This window comes from Pseudorasbora parva, chromosome 10, assembly GCF_024679245.1.
Source record: "Pseudorasbora parva isolate DD20220531a chromosome 10, ASM2467924v1, whole genome shotgun sequence".
In the NCBI taxonomy this organism is placed as follows: domain Eukaryota; kingdom Metazoa; phylum Chordata; class Actinopteri; order Cypriniformes; family Gobionidae; genus Pseudorasbora; species Pseudorasbora parva.
In genome coordinates, this window is record NC_090181.1 from 48,261,792 (window position 1) to 48,284,111 (window position 22,320).

At 36.9% G+C, this 22,320-nt stretch overlaps 1 protein-coding gene across 1 annotated transcript in view; it reads left to right on the plus strand.

The window, feature by feature from the left end:
* dph6 (diphthamine biosynthesis 6) overlaps window positions 1–22,320 on the plus strand; it is a 228,992-nt gene that overhangs the window by 178,079 nt on the left and 28,593 nt on the right. The window contains exon 13 of the mRNA XM_067456290.1: window positions 4,079–4,318. Coding sequence (XP_067312391.1) covers window positions 4,079–4,318 — 240 coding nt within the window. The remainder of the gene's footprint in view (window positions 1–4,078; window positions 4,319–22,320) is intronic.

The window sequence follows — 22,320 nt, forward strand, 5'->3', positions numbered from 1 at the left end:
TTTAGAAAGTCCTCCAGCTTTATTTCTACAGTGATGTGTACAGTACAAATTATTCCACAGTGATGAGCAGAGTCACTAATGCCGCCTTCACGTGCTATCGGAAGCTTCCTACTTCCCACTTCAGAAGTCGTGAGTACGAGCTTGTTGTGTTCAGGCGCTTTGTTGTCGGAAAGAATGGAGGACGCCAGGTTTATACTTTTGTGTGTCTTTGGAAAATGTTATTTTAACACTATAACCATTTCAGTCATTTCCCGGTCCCAGAAAATCACTGGCAAACATCGCAGCACAACACGAAAGCATATTGTTTATAATCACATTCACAATAAAGGCATAATGTAGACAAGATAAGGCTGCTTAAAGACTAAAAGGATAATAGTTTTCAGCCATGATCCTATTGTATAGCTACTTTACCACTATGTAGATTGTCAGCTTGCTCACTATTCTGGAATGATGGTCAACTACATGCGATTTGTGTTTAAAATACACAATATGCTTCAAATGATTATTAATTTATGTAATTGTGTACTTCTTTAACAAAAAGACAAGACAATAATATTGTTGTGGAAAAAAAAAACTAATAAAACACCTGCCACAGCAGAAATTCGTCTCCCATCCTCCATTTTTAACAGTTATGCCACGCCCATCTCGGGAACTTTGGTATCAAAATTATTCCCGAACTTCCCAGTGGTAAACACGACATCAGAGGGCGTTTATGTGCAATTTTTACCTTGGAAACTCGTATTTATAAGAAAAATGGGGGGTTGTCTTATATTTGCGTAATATCGCCTTATATTCAGGGTCGTCTTACATTCGGGTATACACGGTAACTCAAAACACCTGGAAAGGCCTTTAAAGGGTCTCTCAGTCTCGTTCTGTAGGCTACACAATCATGGGGAAGACTGCTGACTTGACAGTTGCCCAAAAGACGACCATTGACACCTTGCACAAGGAGGGCAAGACACAAAAGGTCATTACAAAAGAGGCCGGCTGTTCACAGAGCTCTGTGTCCAACAAATTAATAGAGAGGCGAAGGGAAGGAAAAGATGTGGTAGAAAAAAATGTACAAGCAATTTGGATAACCGCACCCTGGAGAGGATTGTGAAACAAAACCCATTCAAAAATGTGGAGGAGATTCACTGGACTGAGTGGACTGCAGCTGGAGTCAGTGCTTTAAGAACCGCTGCGCACAGACGTATGTAAGACATCGGTTTCAGCTCCGCATTCGTTGTGTCAACCCACTCTTCAACAGAAGCATCAGAAGCGTCTCGCCTGGGCTAAAGACAAAAAGGACTGCTGAGTGGTCCAAAGTCATGTTCTCTGATTAAAGTAAATTTTGCATTTCCTTTGGAAATCAAGGTCCGCAAGTCTGGAGGAAGAGAGCAGAGGCACACAATCCGCATTGCTTGAGGTCCAGTGTAAAGTTTCCACAGTCAGTGATGGTTTGGGGTGCCATGGCATCTGCTGGTGTTGGTCCGCTGTGTTTTCTGAGGTTCAAGGTCAACGCATACCAGGAAGTTTTAGAGCACTTAATGCTTACTGTTGCTGACCAACTTTATGAAGATACAGATTTCATTTTCCAAAAGGACTTGGCACACCAGTACATGGCTTGAGGACCATGGTATCCCTGTTCTTAATTTGCCAGCAAACTCGCCTGACCTTAACACATTGAAAATCTATGGGGTATCGTGAAGAGGAAGATGCGATATGCCAGACCCAACATTGGAGAAGAGCTGAAGGCCTATCAGAGTAACCTGGGCTCTCACTGAGCAGAGCCACAGACTGATCGACTCCATGCCACGCCGCATCGCTGCAGTAATTCAGGCAAAAGGAGCCCAAACTAAGTACTGAGTGCTGAACATGCTCATACTTTTCATGTTCATACTTTTCAGTTGGCCAATATTTCTACAAGTCCTTTCTTTGTATTGGTCTTATGTAATATTCTACTTTTCTGAGATACTGAATTTGGGATTTTCCTTAGTTGTTTCCTTAGTTTAAAAGAAATAAACATCTGACATACAGTGCCTTGCGAAAGTATTCGGCCCCCTTGAACTTTGCGAACTTTTGCCACATTTCAGGCTTCAAGCATAATGATATGAAACTGTAATTTTTTTGTGAAGAATCAACAACAAGTGGGACACAATCATGAAGTGGAACGAAATTTATTGGATTTTTCAAACTTTTTTAACAAATCAAAAACTGAAAAATTGGGCGTGCAAAATTATTCGGCCCCTTTAATTTCAGTGCAGCAAACTCTCTCCAGAAGTTCAGTGAGGATCTCTGAATGATCCGATGTTGACCTAAATGACTAATGATGATAAAGAGAATCCACCTGTGTGTAATCAAGTCTCCGTATAAATCCACCCGCACTGTGATCGTCTCAGAGGTCCGTTTAAAGCGCAGAGAGCATCATGAAGAACAAGGAACACACCAGGCAGGTCCGAGATACTGTTGTGGAGAAGTTTAAAGCCGGATTTGGATACAAAAAGATTTCCCAAGCTTTAAACATCCCAAGGAGCACTGTGCAGGCAATAATATTGAAATGGAAGGAGTATCAGACCACTGCAAATCTACCAAGACCTGGCCGTCCCTCTCAACTTTCAGCTCATACAAGGAGAAGACTGATCAGAGATCAGCCAAGAGGCCCATGATCCCTCTGGAGGAACTGCAGACATCTACAGCTGAGGTGGGAGACTCTGTCCATAGGACAACAATCAGTCGGATACTGCACAGATCTGGCCTTTCTGGAAGAGTGGAAAGAAGAAAAAAGTGTAGTTTAAAGTTTGCCAGAAGCCCCCTGGGAGACACACCAAACATGTGGAAGAAGGTGCTCTGGTCAGATGAAACCAAAATTGAACTTTTTGGCAACAACGCAAAACGTTATGTTTGGTGTAAAAGCAACACAGCTCATCACCCTGAACACACACCATCCCCACTGTCAGACATGGTGGCGGCAGCATCATGGTGTGGGGCTGCTTTTCTTCAGCAGGGACAGGGAAGATGGTTAACATTGATGGGAAGATGGATGGAGCCAAATACAGGACCATTCTGGAATAAGACCTGATGGAGTCTGCAAAAGACCTGAGACTGGGACGGAGATTTGTCTTCCAACAAGACAATGATCTAAAACATAAAGCAAAATCTACAACGGAATGGTTCAGAAATAAACATATCCAGGTGTTGGAATGGCCAAGCCAAAGTCCAGACCTGAATCCAATCGAGAATCTGTGGAAAGAACTGAAAACTGCTGTTCACAAACGCTCTCCATCCAACCTCACTGAGCTCCAGCTGTTCTGCAGGAGGGATGGGCCAAACTCTCTCGATGTGCAAAACTGATAGAGACAGACCCCAAGAGACTTACAGCTGTAATCGCAGCAAAAGGTGGCGCTACAAAGGGATAACTTAAGGGGGCCGAATAATTTTGCACGCCCAATTTTACAGTTTTTGATTTGTTAAAAAAGTTTGAAATTTCCAATAAATGTCGTTCCACTTCTTGATTGTGTCCCACTTGTTGTTGATTCTTCACAAAAAATTACAGTTTCATATCTTTATGTTTGAAGCCTGAAATGTGGCAAAAGGTCGCAAAGTTCAAGGGGGCTGGATATTTTCGCAAGGCACTGTATATCAGTTTGTGTGTAATGAATTAATATAGTATACAAGGTTCACTTTACGAATGGAATCAGTGAAATATATCACCTTTTTGATGGTATTCTAATTATATGACCAGCACCTGTATATACATTTCTTTAAGACATGGGTTTCAGCTGTCATAGTGTCAGAAGCGTCTCACCTGGGCTAAAGACAAAAAGATCTCCCCCTCGATAGAAATCGTGCTCTGAGCGGGGTGGAAATCGCATTTGTGGGGCACTGTGGTGCAATCGAAAAGGGCACTTTTACTTTCAAAGGGGCAGGGCTCAAGATATATATATTCTTTCATAAATATTTTACATATATTTATTATGTATTTATTTATTATGCAAATAATAAATATATGAACAAATAATAATTGCTATTTATTGTGTGTGTGTGTGTGTGTGTGTGTGTGTGTGTGTGTGTGTGTGTGTGTGTGTGTGTGTCTCAGGTGCAGGAGGCTCTGTTCTGTGCGGGTCAGATCGCTCTGATACCCTGCTCCATGCAGCTGCTGGATGGGCCGCCGGCGCTCCAGGCTCGGATGTGCTTCAGTCACATGGAGAAGGTTCTGTGTGCCGTGAGCTCCGGGCTAAGGCTGGCTCACGCGCTGCAGGCTCACATCTACGTCACACACCGCACACACACCGCGGCCGTCAGCGCAGCCTGGAAAACACACCTGCAGGACAGCCAGGTGAGTGCCGACTGTGCTTAAACTCAGAGACGTGGCCCACGGTTAGACATTCAACAGTCAAACATCATTAGTCCAGCTTCCCTGTAGATTACACTTCAAATGTCTCTCTTCACTTTAGTTTTTATTGGTGCATTCCCACTGTTTTTGACCCATCCAATATGACTTTAACGTCATGAAAGTGAAGTTGCGCTGATCTTTTCTTCTCTATTGTTCCGTATATCTGAGCCAAACGCTTCCCAAACAAGAACAAATGTTCGTACAGTCAAGAAAACCCTGGAAATGTCTTAACATTTTACAAAGTTATGTGGGGGAGCATTTAAATTATCTTTTCTTCTCTATGGTGCCAAATGTGAAACGCTTGGCAAGCAAGAACAAATGTTGGGGCGGGGCTTGATTATGTCTGTGGGGAATTTGATTGCATGGTTGTGGTTTGCTATTGGCTGATCTCATGTGAGTGACAGGTGGCCCCGCCCTCATCACCAGAGAAGAGATGAGCTGTTATTCCTGCTGAAGATTCGTAGGAACATGAATGTTTCTGAACTCCTGTATCGCCTCCATTGTAGTCTTGAGTCACAATATTCCTCATTATAATAATTAATATGCAGAATAAAGGGGCGGGGCCTAGTTAAGTTTGTTGAATCTGGCGGTTATGGTAAGGGGAGGGACATTTCCCAAACACCCAATCACAAACACACTGCTACAGACGACCAATCAGAGCACAGTGTGCTTTTCAGAAGGAGGGGCTTCATAGAGACAGGAACTTAACAGAGTTACTGACAGACTTGGAAAAGAGGAGCCGCAACAATGGAGAATATGAGGGAATAATCAACATTCAGGCAGGAAAACCGGCTCTAGTAGAGCCAGAAAACAACATCAAGACTGTAAAAGAGCATAAAAGGTTCCCTTTTTTATTTGTATAAGCTTATCATTAATGGGTTGTTTTGTAGTCATAATTTTCTTCCACCCAGTTCATATATAATAAGCGTTGGCTATTGTACGTCTACTCTTGTAAAACTGGATCTCATAAAGGACCTGTGTGAAACCACGCCAGACGCTCAGAGTGTGTGCGATCCATCAGACCAACGTTATCCTGATCCTTTCATTAACGAGTTTGCTTTGAGATAGTTGTAATTATTTTCTCTGGCTGTCGGTATTGTTTCATTATTTTATGTTTATTTAAGAGACCTCGATTAGGGGAAGGCAATTAATCCCCGAGACCCGCAGACCCTTTACACATGTGGCATTTAAATGCAAATGAACGCGGCTCTGAAGTGTCTGGATGGTGAATGAGAGCGCATCGACTCGGCTGATCTCCAGGTGTCCGGCCGCTCATGAAAACTTGATGCTGTGTGTCTTTAATGATTTGGAGGCAGATGTCTTCCTCTGAGCCCCTGATTGGCTCTTCTGATCCCCGAGCCTCTGATCTGCCGCTCCAGATGAGATCGTATTGATCCGCTCACAGCACTTTAAAAAAATATTTAAAAAATAAGTTACCTGGTTGCCTTTAAATTTTGAGTTCATTGAAATTAAAAATTTGAGTTAATACAATGAACATTTTTTGAGAATCGACAACCTTTATTAAAATATTATTAAAATATTTTGTAAGCATATTGTGTTTTATTTGCAATTATGCAGTGAAACATACCAAATTGTGCTATTTTGATGATTTATCAACAAAAAAATGTATATAGTTCAGATACAACAATATTTTGAATTTCTATTTATTAAACCAATTTCCTTCATTGTATCAACTAAAATGTTTAATTTTTAAGGCAATCAGGGTACTTACTTTTTTAAAGGGGGCGGCGGTGAAATGCTGTTTCATGCATACTGAGCTTTCCTCTGTTAAAGACTTGGATTCCCATCCTAAACATAGACAAAGTTTCAAACACTAATGTTGGACGTTTGATGGAGTATTTCTGTGTCAAAAATACTCCTTCCGGTTTCTCACAAGTGTCGGAGAGTTTTTTTCGAGTATGGGTCGGCTTGACGTTAATAGAGCGGAAGGTCCTTGTATGGGCCGTACGGGCTCTTCTCCCGGTAGGGTGTGTGTGCGCGTGACTAGAGCGAGAGCGAAATGCAGCGCTGCATTTGAACCGATTTGAACGCAGAAATGACGGGAAGCTTCACAACATCGCTTCAGTCGCGTCGCAAAGTGGATCTCCACGGTCACTGCTGTCAGGACTTCACCAAATCATACCAAAGAAGTGTGTTTCTGACGGAGCGGTCCCAGCGATAAAGGTTCGGTCCTGCTTTGGAAGCAGCCGGTGAGTTAAACTGCTTCAGATGTCTGTGCTGTCGGCTATCGTCGCGTGAGTAAACATCAGTAAACGATACGATCGCACGCTTCGTCAGTCAAATGTGCTAACGGACTCCATTGCTGTTCTCTGTATAACGTTACACTAGTCTGACGTGCAAAACCGTTCTGCTTGCTACTGCTAAGGTTTAGTCGCATACAATAGTCCATAAACCGAATCATGTCCTCATAAACTGCGAGTAAACACACACAAATGTTGACAGGCCACTAAATACAGTCCATACCACAGAGACGGACGTCCTGCTGCTGCTGCTTCTCCTGTTCAGTTTATTTCATCCTCCGGATCTGATTCTGGATCATTATCTGTATTAGCTGAGATAGCGATGGGCTTCTCCACGCTTGAGGACGTCACCGCTTTGGGTGCGCTCGTCATTCTTTAGCTCCGCCCACTCAATACGTCTTGTCATTCTTTAGCTCCGCCCACACGATACGCCTCGTCATTCTTTAGCTCCACCCACACGATACGCCTCGTCATTCTTTAGCTCCGCCCACACGATACGCCTCGTCATTCTTTAGCTCCGCCCACACGATACGCCTCATCATTCTTTAGCTCCGCCCACACGATACGCCTCGTCATTCTTTAGCTCCGCCCACACGATACGCCTCGTCATTCTTTAGCTCCGCCCACTCGATACGCCTCGTCATTCTTTAGCTCCGTCCACTTGATACGCCTCCTGGCGCTCGTTTTTTTCCGGAAAGACTCGGTACAGCCCATATTTCTTTTATAAACCAACAGTATTTTTTTACAGTGAGTGAGCCCGTTTACATGCACACCAGTTAGCCGATAACGATAGTAAACCGCGTTTACATGACTTTATTAATAAACCGGTTATTTCCTTGTAGTGACGTCAGAAATAATAATGTCCGTATCTGACTCGGAGTATCCCAAATGTTCCGTCAGTTGTGATGTTAATAAAGCGTGTCAGCTGGAGATTTACGGCTCATATTATCCCTCATGATGCAGCGTTTAGACTGAACCTCTTCTACTTCTGCTGACTGAGATGAGAACACATCTTTACAATGCTCTGGGTCTTAAAGGAGTCTGTGTTTGTGATATATGTCCTTATTTCATGCAAAACTCTCGCTGGATGCGTTTAAATCTGCTCTAAGTTTGCGTGTTCGTCACCGATCACACATCCGACTTCAGTAAGCCGACAGAAAGCAGGTTAATGCGTTTACATGCCGCGCGAAATCAGGGTAAGAGGCAAAAACGACCTGTTCCGACCGGTTTATGCTTACGCCGTTTATGACCTTACTCCGGTAAAAGAAACGGGGTAACCGCGTTTACATGACCATGATCACTGTCGGCTTATTAGGCATAACCGGCTTAAGAACGTCCATGCAAAACGTGCTCAGTGATAGGTCAGATGTCAAAAAGAAGCTCATATGCGTTGTTATAGTGTGAGAACGATCACCTGAAAGATTTTTATTTTATTTTTTAAAGATCTCACCAATATTTAGAATAGTATCACGGTTTCCACAAAAATATGAAAATATTAATAAATAAATAAAAAAAAAAAAAAAATTATATATATATATATATATATATATATATATATATATATATATATATATATATATATATATATATAATACAAACCTAAATAACCAATATCATAAATAATCATAAAAAAATGAAAAAATGATTTTATAACAATACAAAAAGAAAATGTAATAATATAATAAACTATTGTAAAGACAAAAAAATTAATTTATAAACACAATTGGTCTCGAAACTCTTCGATATTTAGGTATAGAACAAGTAAGAATACCCAGAAGGGGTGGTGACATTAACATTAGCCTTTTATAAATACTTCACTAATGAGGTGTGGTGTGATGGTTCACTCCGATACCAATTATACCTGTTTGTGCTTGTTGACCTGACCAAGACCCTTTAGGTCAAACGTTGTCTTTTTAAAGTAAATCTTTGGGAGCAGCAGCAGCAGTGTGCAGATTTTGGTTTACTTTGATTTATCCTCTATTGAATCTGGCACCTGCAAACGTTTCATTGGATGTGCGCGCAATTTTTCCTTTTTACACATGTACGGTTACAATAATAAAATCAAGTGTGAATCAGCTTTGTGAATAAAGAGAAATGTAAATAGTACATTTCTGAAACTGGATTCAGAACTTGGTTCAGGGCTTGGTTCTCTGCATCACTGATCTACTGTGCTTCTATCATATAAACATTATTTGGAGAAAAAAAAACGTACAGAAATTGTTCACAGTAAGATCTATAGCATGCACTTAGAAAATAGATCTCCATTTTATACTAAAGAATTTATTATTAATTATTTTGACAGAGCAAACTCTTCTTAAACTATGCATAAGTTGAAATGAATGAATGTGAAAGTGTGTACAGTGAGTTTAGTTGTCTTTGATGTCTAATAAGCAGTGATCTCTCATCGTTGTCATGTTCGTTCAGCGCTTCTGGATTTGTGCACTCAAGTGATATGATGAAAATGCTTTCTTTAGATTAACAATGAAGCACTTATCACGTTTACCAGTGGCTTCACCACGCATCCAACAATCAGAGCACTAGTTAAAGGAGATGGAGCTGTTGAAGCGAAAGAACCCGTAATAGAAACACGGCCGCGTGCTCTTTAAACAGCCTGAGCGGCGCGGCCGTGCCCGAGCGTTCATAATTTCTGTAATGGAGTGTGTGATGGAGTTTGCGGGGTTAATTGGCGGCGGAGCAGATGTGTTGTTCGTTCGCTCTGGTTCTAGCGAGCATTTAACTTCAGATCAATCAAAACAATACCTCCTCACACCTTCAGACGCTCACAACTTTAAGAAGTTCTTAAAGCCGTGTGTGAACAAGTTTATGCATCTGACATGCTTTAATGCAACGTGACTTACATTACATTCAATGCATATACATTTCATCATTCATTCCCTGGGGATTGAACCCATGATCTACTGTTTGAGCTGCAGGAACGCTGCACGCATATTGTGTTTTACTATGCTTTATGTTTTCATTATCAGTGAATGCAAAGTCAAGTTTGATTTATACAGCATTTTTCACATTGCACATGGTTTCAAAGCAGCTTTATAGAAAGGCATGTCTATATTGACTTAGTGCTTTACTATAGCAATATATAATGATGAAATCAGTGAACCTAATATATTATAATATATTGCCAAAGTATTGGGACACCCTCTCCAAATCAGGTGAGTTCAGGTGTTCGATCTCTTCATGGCCACAGGTGTATAACTCCAGCTCTCGGCCTGCAGACGCTTCTACACACATTAGTGAAAGAATGGGTCGCTCTCAGGAGCTCAGTGAACTCAAGCGTGGGGCCGTGATAGGCTGACACCTGTGCAATAAGGCCATTCCTGACATTTCCTCACTACTAAATATTCCACGCTCAACTGTTAGTGGGATTAGAACAAAGTGGAAGCCATTGGGAACAACAGCAACTCAGCCACGAAGTGTTAAATCCCAGAGCGGGGTCAGCGCATGCTGAGGGTCACAGTGCGCAGAAGTCTCCAACTTTCTGCAGAGTCAACAGCTCCAGACCTCCAGACTTCTGTGGCCTTCAGATGAGCTCAAGAACAGCGGAGAGAGCTTCATGGAATGGGTTTCCATGGCCGAGCAGCTCATCCGAGCCTTACATCACCAAGAGCAATGCAAAGCGTGGGATGCAGTGGAGTAAAGCAGCCGCCACTGGACTCTAGAGCAGTGAGACGTGTTCTCTGAGCGACCAATCACGCTTCAGTCTGACAATCACATGGACGAGTCTGGGTTTGGCCGTCGCCTGGAGAACGGGACTTGCCTGACTGCATTGTGCCAAGTGTAAAGTTTGGTGGATGGGGATTATGGGGTGGGTTGTTTTTCAGCGGTTGGGTATCGCCCATTAGTTCCAGTGAAAGGAACTCTTAATGCTTCAGCATACCAAGATATTTTTGGACAATATCATGCTCCCAAATTTGTGGGAACAGTTTGGGGACGGCCCCTTTCTGTCCCAACATGACAAAGCAAGGGCCATAAAGATATGGATGACCGAGTTTGGTCCCATTCTTACAGATTAAAAATGAAAAATATAAAGGCAGGCGTCCCAAACCTTTTGGCAATATAGTGTATATTGAATTAATAGGTTGTTTTAATCTGTTAAGTGATTTAAATGTTGGTAGTTTCTATTATATTAAGAGATTTTAGCGTCGGTTGGTTTTGTTCTATATAAGTGCCCATATTTTGCGGATGTTTCCTTTCATATAGTGTGTAATATAGCTGTTTGTGAAACTAATGTGTAACTAATTTGCATAATGCCAGTCTATGGTCTTGATTGGCTGAACAGCGTCTTTTTGCCCTGCCCTCAAACAGGGTAGTTAATTTGCATAATGCCCGCCTCTAGTCTTGATTGGCTGAACAGCGTCTCTTTGCCCCGCCCTCACACACTGTAGATGTCTCTAAAAGAGTTTAGTTGTAAAATATGAAAAGACACCATCATTACTGTTCATATCACTGAGTGCCAAGAGCTCAGATTCAGATATGATAATGAGCGTTTGTTTCCGACCAATCACAACAGACTGGGCCATCTGGCCAATCAGACCAGAGCAGCTCTCAGAGAGGCGGGGCTTAGAGAGGCTAAATCCTTAAACAAACTATTTCAGACACTGACTGGAAAAAGTTGATGCTTCAGTGGATATTATGAGAAAATATATATTTTTGGACCATGGATGCATGTAAACCTGTTTAAGGAGACCTTTAAAACAAAATTAGGAAATTAGCATATAATAGGGGCACTTTAAGATTTTAATATTGGTTGTTTTGTGTAATGCAAGAGATTATCCATCCAAGAAAATATGCAACTTTAGAAAGTGGTGCAAATCACACACTGAAATGAAACACAAGTTTTCACACTCTGGGCTGATAATGATGTATCGTTTCATTTTAACGTCTTGTCACACTGAAAATATGCTGTGAAAATCTGTGGGCCTGTAGGTGTTCCTCCGTCCTCCAGTCGTGGTGTTTGTCATTCTGCAGCAGGGCTTCCAGCTGGGCAGGAAATGTAGAGGAGCCGGCCGAGCATCCCCAGTCCATCCGCACCCGCTGCGCTCGGAGCTCACAACACTTCCTTATTACGGTGTTTACAGTTCGGCTCCTCCTGACCTCATCTGAGCCCAGACTCACTGTCCCAGACTCAGAGAGAGAGAGAGAGAGAGGGAGAGAGAGGGGGAGGGGGAGAGAGGGAGAGAGAGAGAGAGAGGGGAGGGATAGATAGATAGATAGATAGATAGATGGATGGATGGATGGATGGATGGATGGATGGATGGATGGATGGATGGATGGATGGATGGATGGATGGATGGATGGATGGATGGATAGATAGATAGATAGATAGATAGATAGATAGATAGATAGATAGATAGATAGATAGATAGATAGATAGATAGATAGATAGATGGATGGGTGGATGAAGGCTGGACTGTGGTGAGGTTCATTCAGCCCTCTGGGGTCTGAGGCGTCTGGATGTGACGGGCCTCGAGGTCGGCCTTTAAACCTGCTAAACGAGCCCCGCTGGCCCCTTATCACGGCCCCCGAGGGCCATTAACAGCCTCCCTTCATCACAGCTCCTCCGCTGCTGAGTGCTAATCTAACGCGTATTAAAGCGCTCTCGTTAAAGACGTCTGAGTGAACACTTTACACACAGCTACTTAAAGCTTCTATTGTTTACTCGTAGCCGCTCAGAAAAGTGGTTTGATGTTGATACACAATCAGCGTGGGCTGGTTTAATCTGGATGTAAGTGCAGCGTTGACCGATCGGGTCACGGCGAGGACGCGGCCTGAAATTGGGAGAAAAGCCTCTCTGATTTATTCGCCGTCTGCTTTTGAGCGAATTTCAAAATAAAGTGTATGTAACCCGTCATTATTCTGCTGTGCTGGAGTGGGATGTGAGTGGATGAAAATTGATCCAGCGAATTGAAAAGGGGGTTAAGTGTTTTTGCCCTTATCGACGGCACAACAGAACGGCTGTTATATGAAACACTCGTTTGTCCCCCATTAGCAGATGAGACGGTGTTATTTGAGGGCCGCATTGTGCTGAGCACAAGCACAAAGATGTTTGAGAGGCGATAATGGCCCAGCGAAGAATAAAGATTTTAACTCTGCAGATGACATAATTTAAAGCCATCACAGTGTGTGGTGAAATGGTGTAAAACCGTACACGCGTGTCTGGAATCAAGCGAGCCGCGTGTCTTTGTTCATCTCTGCGGTCGTATGTTTTTATCAAACAACAATAACAAACACTGATTATAATAATAGTAATAATAATTCATTACATTTATATAGCTCTTTTCTAGACACCCAAAGCGCTTTTACATATAGAAGGGGGGAATCTCCTCAGCCACCACCTATGGAAGCCCGTTTCCGCCACTAAGTTAAAAAAAGAGTAATTGCGACTTTTTATCTCAGAATTCTAACTTTTTTTTCTCTCACAATTGCGTGATATTAAGTCAGAATTGTGTGATATAAAGTCAGAATTGTGAGATATAAAGTCAGAATTGAGAGATATAAAGTCAGAATTGAGAGATATAAAGTCAGAATTGAGCGATATAAAGTCAGAATTGAGAGATATAAAGTCAGAATTGTGAGATATAAAGTCAGAATTGAGAGATATAAAGTCAGAATTGTGAGATATAAAGTCAGAATTGAGAGATATAAAGTCAGAATTGAGAGATATAAAGTCAGAATTGAGAGATATAAAGTCAGAATTGAGAGATATAAAGTCAGAATTGAGAGATATTAAGTCAGAATTGAGAGATATAAAGTCAGAATTGAGAGATATAAAGTCAGAATTGAGAGATATAAAGTCAGAATTGAGAGATATAAAGTCAGAATTGAGAGATATTAAGTCAGAATTGAGAGATATAAAGTCAGAATTGAGAGATATAAAGTCAGAATTGTGAGATATAAAGTCAGAATTGAGAGATATAAAGTCAGAATTGTGAGATATAAAGTCAGAATTGAGAGATATAAAGTCAGAATTGAGAGATATAAAGTCAGAATTGAGAGATATAAAGTCAGAATTGAGCGATATAAAGTCAGAATTGAGAGATATAAAGTCAGAATTGTGAGATATAAAGTCAGAATTGAGAGATATAAAGTCAGAATTGAGAGATATAAAGTCAGAATTGAGAGATATAAAGTCAGAATTGTGAGATATAAAGTCAGAATTGAGAGAAATAAAGTCAGAATTGTGAGATATAAAGTCAGAATTGAGAGAAATAAAGTCAGAATTGTGAGATATAAAGTCGGAATTGAGAGATATAAAGTCGGAATTGAGAGATATAAAGTCGGAATTGAGAGATATAAAGTCAGAATTGAGAGATATAAAGTCAGAATTGAGCGATATAAAGTCAGAATTGAGAGATATAAAGTCAGAATTGTGAGATATAAAGTCAGAATTGAGAGATATAAAGTCAGAATTGTGAGATATAAAGTCAGAATTGAGAGATATAAAGTCAGAATTGAGAGATATAAAGTCAGAATTGAGAGATATAAAGTCAGAATTGAGAGATATTAAGTCAGAATTGAGAGATATAAAGTCAGAATTGAGAGATATAAAGTCAGAATTGAGCGATATAAAGTCAGAATTGAGAGATATAAAGTCAGAATTGTGAGATATAAAGTCAGAATTGAGAGATATAAAGTCAGAATTGAGAGATATAAAGTCAGAATTGAGAGATATAAAGTCAGAATTGTGAGATATAAAGTCAGAATTGAGAGAAATAAAGTCAGAATTGTGAGATATAAAGTCAGAATTGAGAGAAATAAAGTCAGAATTGAGAGATATAAAGTCGGAATTGAGAGATATAAAGTCGGAATTGAGAGATATAAAGTCAGAATTGAGAGATATCAAGTCAGAATTGAGAGATATAAAGTCAGAATTGTGAGATATAAAGTCAGAATTGAGAGATATAAAGTCAGAATTGAGAGATATAAAGTCAGAATTGAGAGATATAAAGTCAGAATTGTGAGATATAAAGTCAGAATTGAGAGAAATAAAGTCAGAATTGTGAGATATAAAGTCAGAATTGAGAGATATAAAGTCGGAATTGAGAGATATAAAGTCGGAATTGAGAGATATAAAGTCAGAATTGAGAGATATCAAGTCAGAATTGAGAGATATCAAGTCAGAATTGAGAGATATAAAGTCAGAATTGTGAGATATAAAGTCAGAATTGAGAGATATAAAGTCAGAATTGAGATATATAAAGTCAGAATTGTGAGATATAAAGTCAGAATTGAGAGATATAAAGTCAGAATTGAGAGATATAAAGTCAGAATTGAGAGATATAAAGTCAGAATTGAGAGATATAAAGTCAGAATTGTGTGATATAAAGTCAGAATTGAGAGATATAAAGTCAGAATTGAGAGATATAAAGTCAGAATTGAGAGATATAAAGTCAGAATTGTGAGATATAAAGTCAGAATTGTGAGATATAAAGTCAGAATTGAGAGATATAAAGTCAGAATTGAGAGATATAAAGTCAGAATTGAGAGATATAAAGTCAGACTTGAGAGATATAAAGTCAGAATTGTGTGATATAAAGTCAGAATTGAGAGATATAAAGTCAGAATTGAGAGATATAATGTCAGAATTGAGAGATATAAAGTCAGAATTGTGTGATATAAAGTCAGAATTGAGAGATATAAAGTCAGAATTGTGTGATATAAAGTCAGAATTGTGTGATATAAAGTCAGAATTGAGAGATATAAAGTCAGAATTGTGTGATATAAAGTCAGAATTGAGATATAAAGTCAGAATTGTGTGATATAAAGTCAGAATTGTGAGATATAAAGTCAGAATTGTGAGATATAAAGTCAGAATTGAGAGATATAAAGTCAGAATTGAGAGATATAAAGTCGGAATTGAGAGATATAAAGTCAGAATTGAGAGATATAAAGTCAGAATTGAGAGATATAAAGTCAGAATTGAGAGATATAAAGTCAGAATTGAGAGATATAAAGTCAGAATTGTGAGATATAAAGTCAGAATTGAGAGATATAAAGTCAGAATTGTGTGATATAAAGTCAGAATTGTGTGATATAAAGTCAGAATTGAGAGATATAAAGTCAGAATTGTGAGATATAAAGTCAGAATTGAGAGATATAAAGTCAGAATTGTGAGATATAAAGTCAGAATTGTGAGATATAAAGTCAGAATTGAGAGATATAAAGTCAGAATTGAGAGATATAAAGTCAGAATTGAGAGATATAAAGTCAGAATTGAGAGATATAAAGTCAGAATTGAGAGATATAAAGTCAGAATTGAGAGATATAAAGTCAGAATTGAGAGATATAAAGTCAGAATTGAGAGATATAAAGTCAGAATTGTGAGATATAAAGTCAGAATTGAGACATATAAAGTCAGAATTGAGAGATATAAAGTCAGAATTGAGAGATATAAAGTCAGAATTGTGTGATATAAAGTCAGAATTGAGAGATATAAAGTCAGAATTGGGTGATATAAAGTCAGAATTGTGTGATATAAAGTCAGAATTGAGAGATTTAAAGTCAGAATTGAGAGATATAAAGTCAGAATTGTGAGATAGAAAGTCAGAATTGTGTGATATAAAGTCAGAATTGAGAGATATAAAGTCAGAATTGTGTGATATAAAGTCAGAATTGTGTGATATAAAGTCAGAATTGAGAGATATAAAGTCAGAATTGAGAGATATAAAGTCAGAATTGAGAGATATAAAGTCAGAATTAAGAGATATAAAGTCAGAATTGTGAGATATAAAGTCGGAATTGAGAGATATAAAGTCGGAATTGAGAGATATAAAGTCGGAATTGAGAGATATAAAGTCGGAATTGAGAGATATAAAGTCGGAATTGAGAGATATAAAGTCAGAATTGAGAGATATAAAGTCAGAATTGAGAGATATAAAGTCAGAATTGAGAGATATAAAGTCAGAATTGAGAGATATAAAGTCAGAATTGAGAGATATAAAGTCAGAATTGTGAGATATAAAGTCAGAGTTGAGAGATATAAAGTCAGAATTGAGAGATATAAAGTCAGAATTGAGAGATATAAAGTCAGAATTGAGAGATATAAAGTCAGAATTGAGAGATATAAAGTCAGAATTGAGAGATATAAAGTCAGAATTGAGAGATATAAAGTCAGAATTGTGAGATATAAAGTCGGAATTGAGAGATATAAAGTCGGAATTGAGAGATATAAAGTCGGAATTGAGAGATATAAAGTCAGAATTGAGAGATATAAAGTCAGAATTGAGAGATATAAAGTCAGAATTGAGAGATATAAAGTCAGAATTGTGAGATATAAAGTCAGAGTTGTGTGATATAAAGTCAGAATTGAGAGATATAAAGTCAGAATTGAGAGATATAAAGTCAGAATTGAGAGATATAAAGTCAGAATTGAGAGATATAAAGTCAGAATTGAGAGATATAAAGTCAGAATTGTGAGATACAAAGTCAGAATTGAGAGATATAAAATCAGAATTGTGAGATATAAAGTCAGAATTGTGAGATATAAAGTCAGAATTGTGTGATATAAAGTCAGAATTGAGAGATATAAAGTCAGAATTGAGAGATATAAAGTCAGAATTGTGAGATATAAAGTCAGAATTGAGAGATATAAAGCCAGAATTGCGTGATATAAAGCCAGAATTGCGTGATATAAAGTCAGAATTGTGAGATATAAAGCCAGAATTGCGTGATATAAAGTCAGAATTGAGAGATATAAAGTCAGAATTGAGAGATATAAAGTCAGAATTGTGAGATATAAAGTCAGAATTGAGAGATATAAAGTCAGAATTGAGAGATATAAAGTCAGAATTGAGAGATATAAAGTCAGAATTGAGAGATATAAAGTCAGAATTGAGAGATATAAAGTCAGAATTGAGAGATATAAAGTCAGAATTGTGTGATATAAAGTCAGAATTGAGAGATATAAAGTCAGAATTGTGAGATATAAAGTCAGAATTGAGAGATATAAAGTCAGAATTGAGAGATATAAAGTCAGAATTGTGAGATATAAAGTCAGAATTGTGTGATATAAAGTCAGAATTGAGACATATAAAGTCAGAATTGTGAGATATAAAGTCAGAATTGAGAGATATAAAGTCAGAGTTGTGAGATATAAAGTCAGAATTGAGAGATATAAAGTCAGAATTGAGAGATATAAAGTCAGAATTGTGAGATATAAAGTCAGAATTGAGAGATATAAAGTCAGAATTGTGTGATATAAAGTCAGAATTGAGAGATATAAAGTCAGAATTGAGAGATATAAAGTCAGAATTGAGAGATATAAAGTCAGAATTGAGAGATATAAAGTCAGAATTGTGTGATATAAAGTCAGAATTGAGAGATATAAAGTCAGAATTGTGAGATATAAAGTCAGAATTGAGAGATATAAAGTCAGAATTGAGAGATATAAAGTCAGAATTGTGAGATATAAAGTCAGAATTGTGTGATATAAAGTCAGAATTGAGAGATATAAAGTCAGAATTGTGAGATATAAAGTCAGAATTGTGTGATATAAAGTCAGAATTGAGACATATAAAGTCAGAATTGAGAGATATAAAGTCAGAATTGTGAGATATAAAGTCAGAATTGAGAGATATAAAGTCAGAATTGAGAGATATAAAGTCAGAATTGAGAGATATAAAGTCAGAATTGTGAGATATAAAGTCAGAATTGAGAGATATAAAGTCAGAATTGAGAGATATAAAGTCAGAATTGAGAGATATAAAGTCAGAATTGAGAGATATAAACTCAGAATTGTGAGATATAAAGTCAGAATTGAGAGATATAAAGTCAGAATTGAGAGATATAAAGTCAGAATTGAGAGATATAAAGTCAGAATTGTGAGATATAAAGTCAGAATTGAGAGATATAAAGTCAGAATTGAGAGATATAAAGTCAGAATTGAGAGATATAAAGTCAGAATTGTGTGATATAAAGTCAGAATTGAGAGATATAAAGTCAGAATTATGAGATATAAAGTCAGAATTGAGACATATAAAGTCAGAATTGTGAGATATAAAGTCAGAATTGTGTGATATAAAGTCAGAATTGAGACATATAAAGTCAGAATTGAGAGATATAAAGTCAGAATTGAGAGATATAAAGTCAGAATTGTGAGATATAAAGTCAGAATTGTGTGATATAAAGTCAGAATTGAGACATATAAAGTCAGAATTGTGAGATATAAAGTCAGAATTGAGAGATATAAAGTCAGAATTGAGAGATATAAAGTCAGAACTGAGAGATATAAAGTCAGAATAGAGAGATATAAAGTCAGAATTGAGAGATATAAAGTCAGAATTGTGAGATATAAAGTCAGAATTGAGAGATATAAAGTCAGAATTGAGAGATATAAAGTCAGAATTGTGAGATATAAAGTCAGAATTGAGAGATATAAAGTCAGAATTGTGTGATATAAAGTCAGAATTGAGAGATATAAAGTCAGAATTGAGAGATATAAAGTCAGAATTGAGAGATATAAAGTCAGAATTGAGAGATATAAAGTCAGAATTGTGTGATATAAAGTCAGAATTGAGAGATATAAAGTCAGAATTGTGAGATATAAAGTCAGAATTGAGAGATATAAAGTCAGAATTGAGAGATATAAAGTCAGAATTGTGAGATATAAAGTCAGAATTGTGTGATATAAAGTCAGAATTGAGAGATATAAAGTCAGAATTGAGAGATATAAAGTCAGAATTGAGAGATATAAAGTCAGAATTGTGAGATATAAAGTCAGAATTGAGAGAAATAAAGTCAGAATTGAGAGATATAAAGTCAGAATTGAGAGAAATAAAGTCAGAATTGTGAGATATAAAGTCAGAATTGAGAGATATAAAGTCAGAATTGTGTGATATAAAGTCAGAATTGAGAGATATAAAGTCAGAATTGAGAGATATAAAGTCAGAATTGTGAGATATAAAGTCAGAATTGAGAGATATAAAGTCAGAATTGAGAGATATAAAGCCAGAATTGCGTGATATAAAGCCAGAATTGCATGATATAAAGTCAGAATTGTGAGATATAAAGCCAGAATTGCGTGATATAAAGTCAGAATTGAGAGATATAAAGTCAGAATTGAGAGATATAAAGTCAGAATTGAGAGATATAAAGTCAGAATTGTGAGATATAAAGTCAGAATTGAGAGATATAAAGTCAGAATTGAGAGATATAAAGTCAGAATTGTGAGATATAAAGTCAGAATTGAGATATATAAAGTCAGAATTGTGTGATATAAAGTCAGAATTGAGAGATATAAAGTCAGAATTGAGAGATATAAAGTCAGAATTGAGAGATATAAAGTCAGAATTGTGAGATATAAAGTCAGAATTGAGAGAAATAAAGTCAGAATTGAGAGATATAAAGTCAGAATTGAGAGAAATAAAGTCAGAATAGAGAGATATAAAGTCAGAATAGAGAGATATAAAGTCAGAATAGAGAGATATAAAGTCAGAATTGAGAGATATAAAGTCAGAATTGAGAGATATAAAGTCAGAATTGAGAGATATAAAGTCAGAATTGAGAGATATAAAGTCAGAATTGTGAGATATAAAGTCAGAATTGTGAGATATAAAGTCAGAATTGAGAGATATAAAGTCAGAATTGAGAGATATAAAGTCAGAATTGTGAGATATAAAGTCGGAATTGTGAGATATAAAGTCGGAATTGAGAGATATAAAGTCAGAGTTGTGATATAAAGTCAGAACTGAGAGATATAAAGTCAGAATTGAGAGATATAAAGTCAGAATTGAGAGATATAAAGTCAGAATTGAGAGATATAAAGTCAGAATTGAGAGATATAAAGTCAGAATTGAGAGATATAAAGTCAGAATTGAGAGATATAAAGTCAGAATTGAGAGATATAAAGTCAGAATTGAGAGATATAAAGTCAGAATTGTGAGATATAAAGTCAGAATTGAGAGATATAAAGTCAGAATTGTGATATAAAGTCAGAACTGAGAGATATAAAGTCAGAATTGTGATATAAAGTCAGAATTGAGAGATATAAAGTCAGAATTGTGAGATATAAAGTCAGAATTGAGAGATATAAAGTCAGAATTGTGATATAAAGTCAGAATTGAGAGATATAAAGTCAGAATTGTGATATAAAGTCAGAATTGAGAGATATAAAGTCAGAATTGAGAGATATAAAGTCAGAATTGAGAGATATAAAGTCAGAATTGAGAGATATAAAGTCAGAATTGTGAGATATAAAGTCAGAATTGAGAGATATAAAGTCGGAATTGAGAGATATAAAGTCGGAATTGAGAGATATAAAGTCAGAATTGAGAGATATAAAGTCAGAATTGAGAGATATAAAGTCAGAATTGTGAGATATAAAGTCAGAATTGAGAGATATAAAGTCGGAATTGAGAGATATAAAGTCGGAATTGAGAGATATAAAGTCGGAATTGAGAGATATAAAGTCAGAATTGAGAGATATAAAGTCAGAATTGAGAGATATAAAGTCGGAATTGAGTGATATAAAGTCAGAATTGAGAGATATAAAGTCAGAATTGTGAGATATAAAGTCAGAATTGAGAGATATAAAGTCGGAATTGAGAGATATAAAGTCAGAATTGAGAGATATAAAGTCAGAATTGAGAGATATAAAGTCAGAATTGAGAGATATAAAGTCAGAATTGAGAGATATAAAGTCAGAATTGTGAGATATAAAGTCAGAATTGAGAGATATAAAGTCAGAATTGAGAGATATAAAGTCGGAATTTTGAGATATAAAGTCGGAATTGAGAGATATAAAGTCGGAATTGAGAGATATAAAGTCGGAATTGAGAGATATAAAGTCGGAATTGAGAGATATAAAGTCAGAATTGAGAGATATAAAGTCAGAATTGAGAGATATAAAGTCAGAATTGTGTGATATAAAGTCAGAATTGAGAGATATAAAGTCAGAATTGAGAGATATAAAGTCAGAATTGAGAGATATAAAGTCAGAATTGTGAGATATAAAGTCAGAATTGAGAGATATAAAGCCAGAATTGCGTGATATAAAGCCAGAATTGCGTGATATAAAGTCAGAATTGAGAGATATAAAGTCAGAATTGAGAGATATAAAGTCAGAATTGAGAGATATAAAGTCAGAATTGTGAGATATAAAGCCAGAATTGCGTGATATAAAGTCAGAATTGAGAGATATAAAGTCAGAATTGAGAGATATAAAGTCAGAATTGAGAGATATAAAGTCAGAATTGTGAGATATAAAGTCAGAATTGAGAGATATAAAGTCAGAATTGAGAGATATAAAGTCAGAATTGTGAGATATAAAGTCAGAATTGAGAGATATAAAGTCAGAATTGTGTGATATAAAGTCAGAATTGAGAGATATAAAGTCAGAATTGAGAGATATAAAGTCAGAATTGAGAGATATAAAGTCAGAATTGAGAGATATAAAGTCAGAATTGTGAGATATAAAGTCAGAATTGTGTGATATAAAGTCAGAATTGACAGATATAGTCAGAATTGTGAGATATAAAGTCAGAATTGAGAGATATAAAGTCAGAATTGAGAGATATAAAGTCAGAATTGAGAGATATAAAGTCAGAATTGAGAGATATAAAGTCAGAATTGTGAGATATAAAGTCAGAATTGAGAGAAATAAAGTCAGAATTGAGAGATATAAAGTCAGAATTGAGAGAAGTAAAGTCAGAATAGAGAGATATAAAGTCA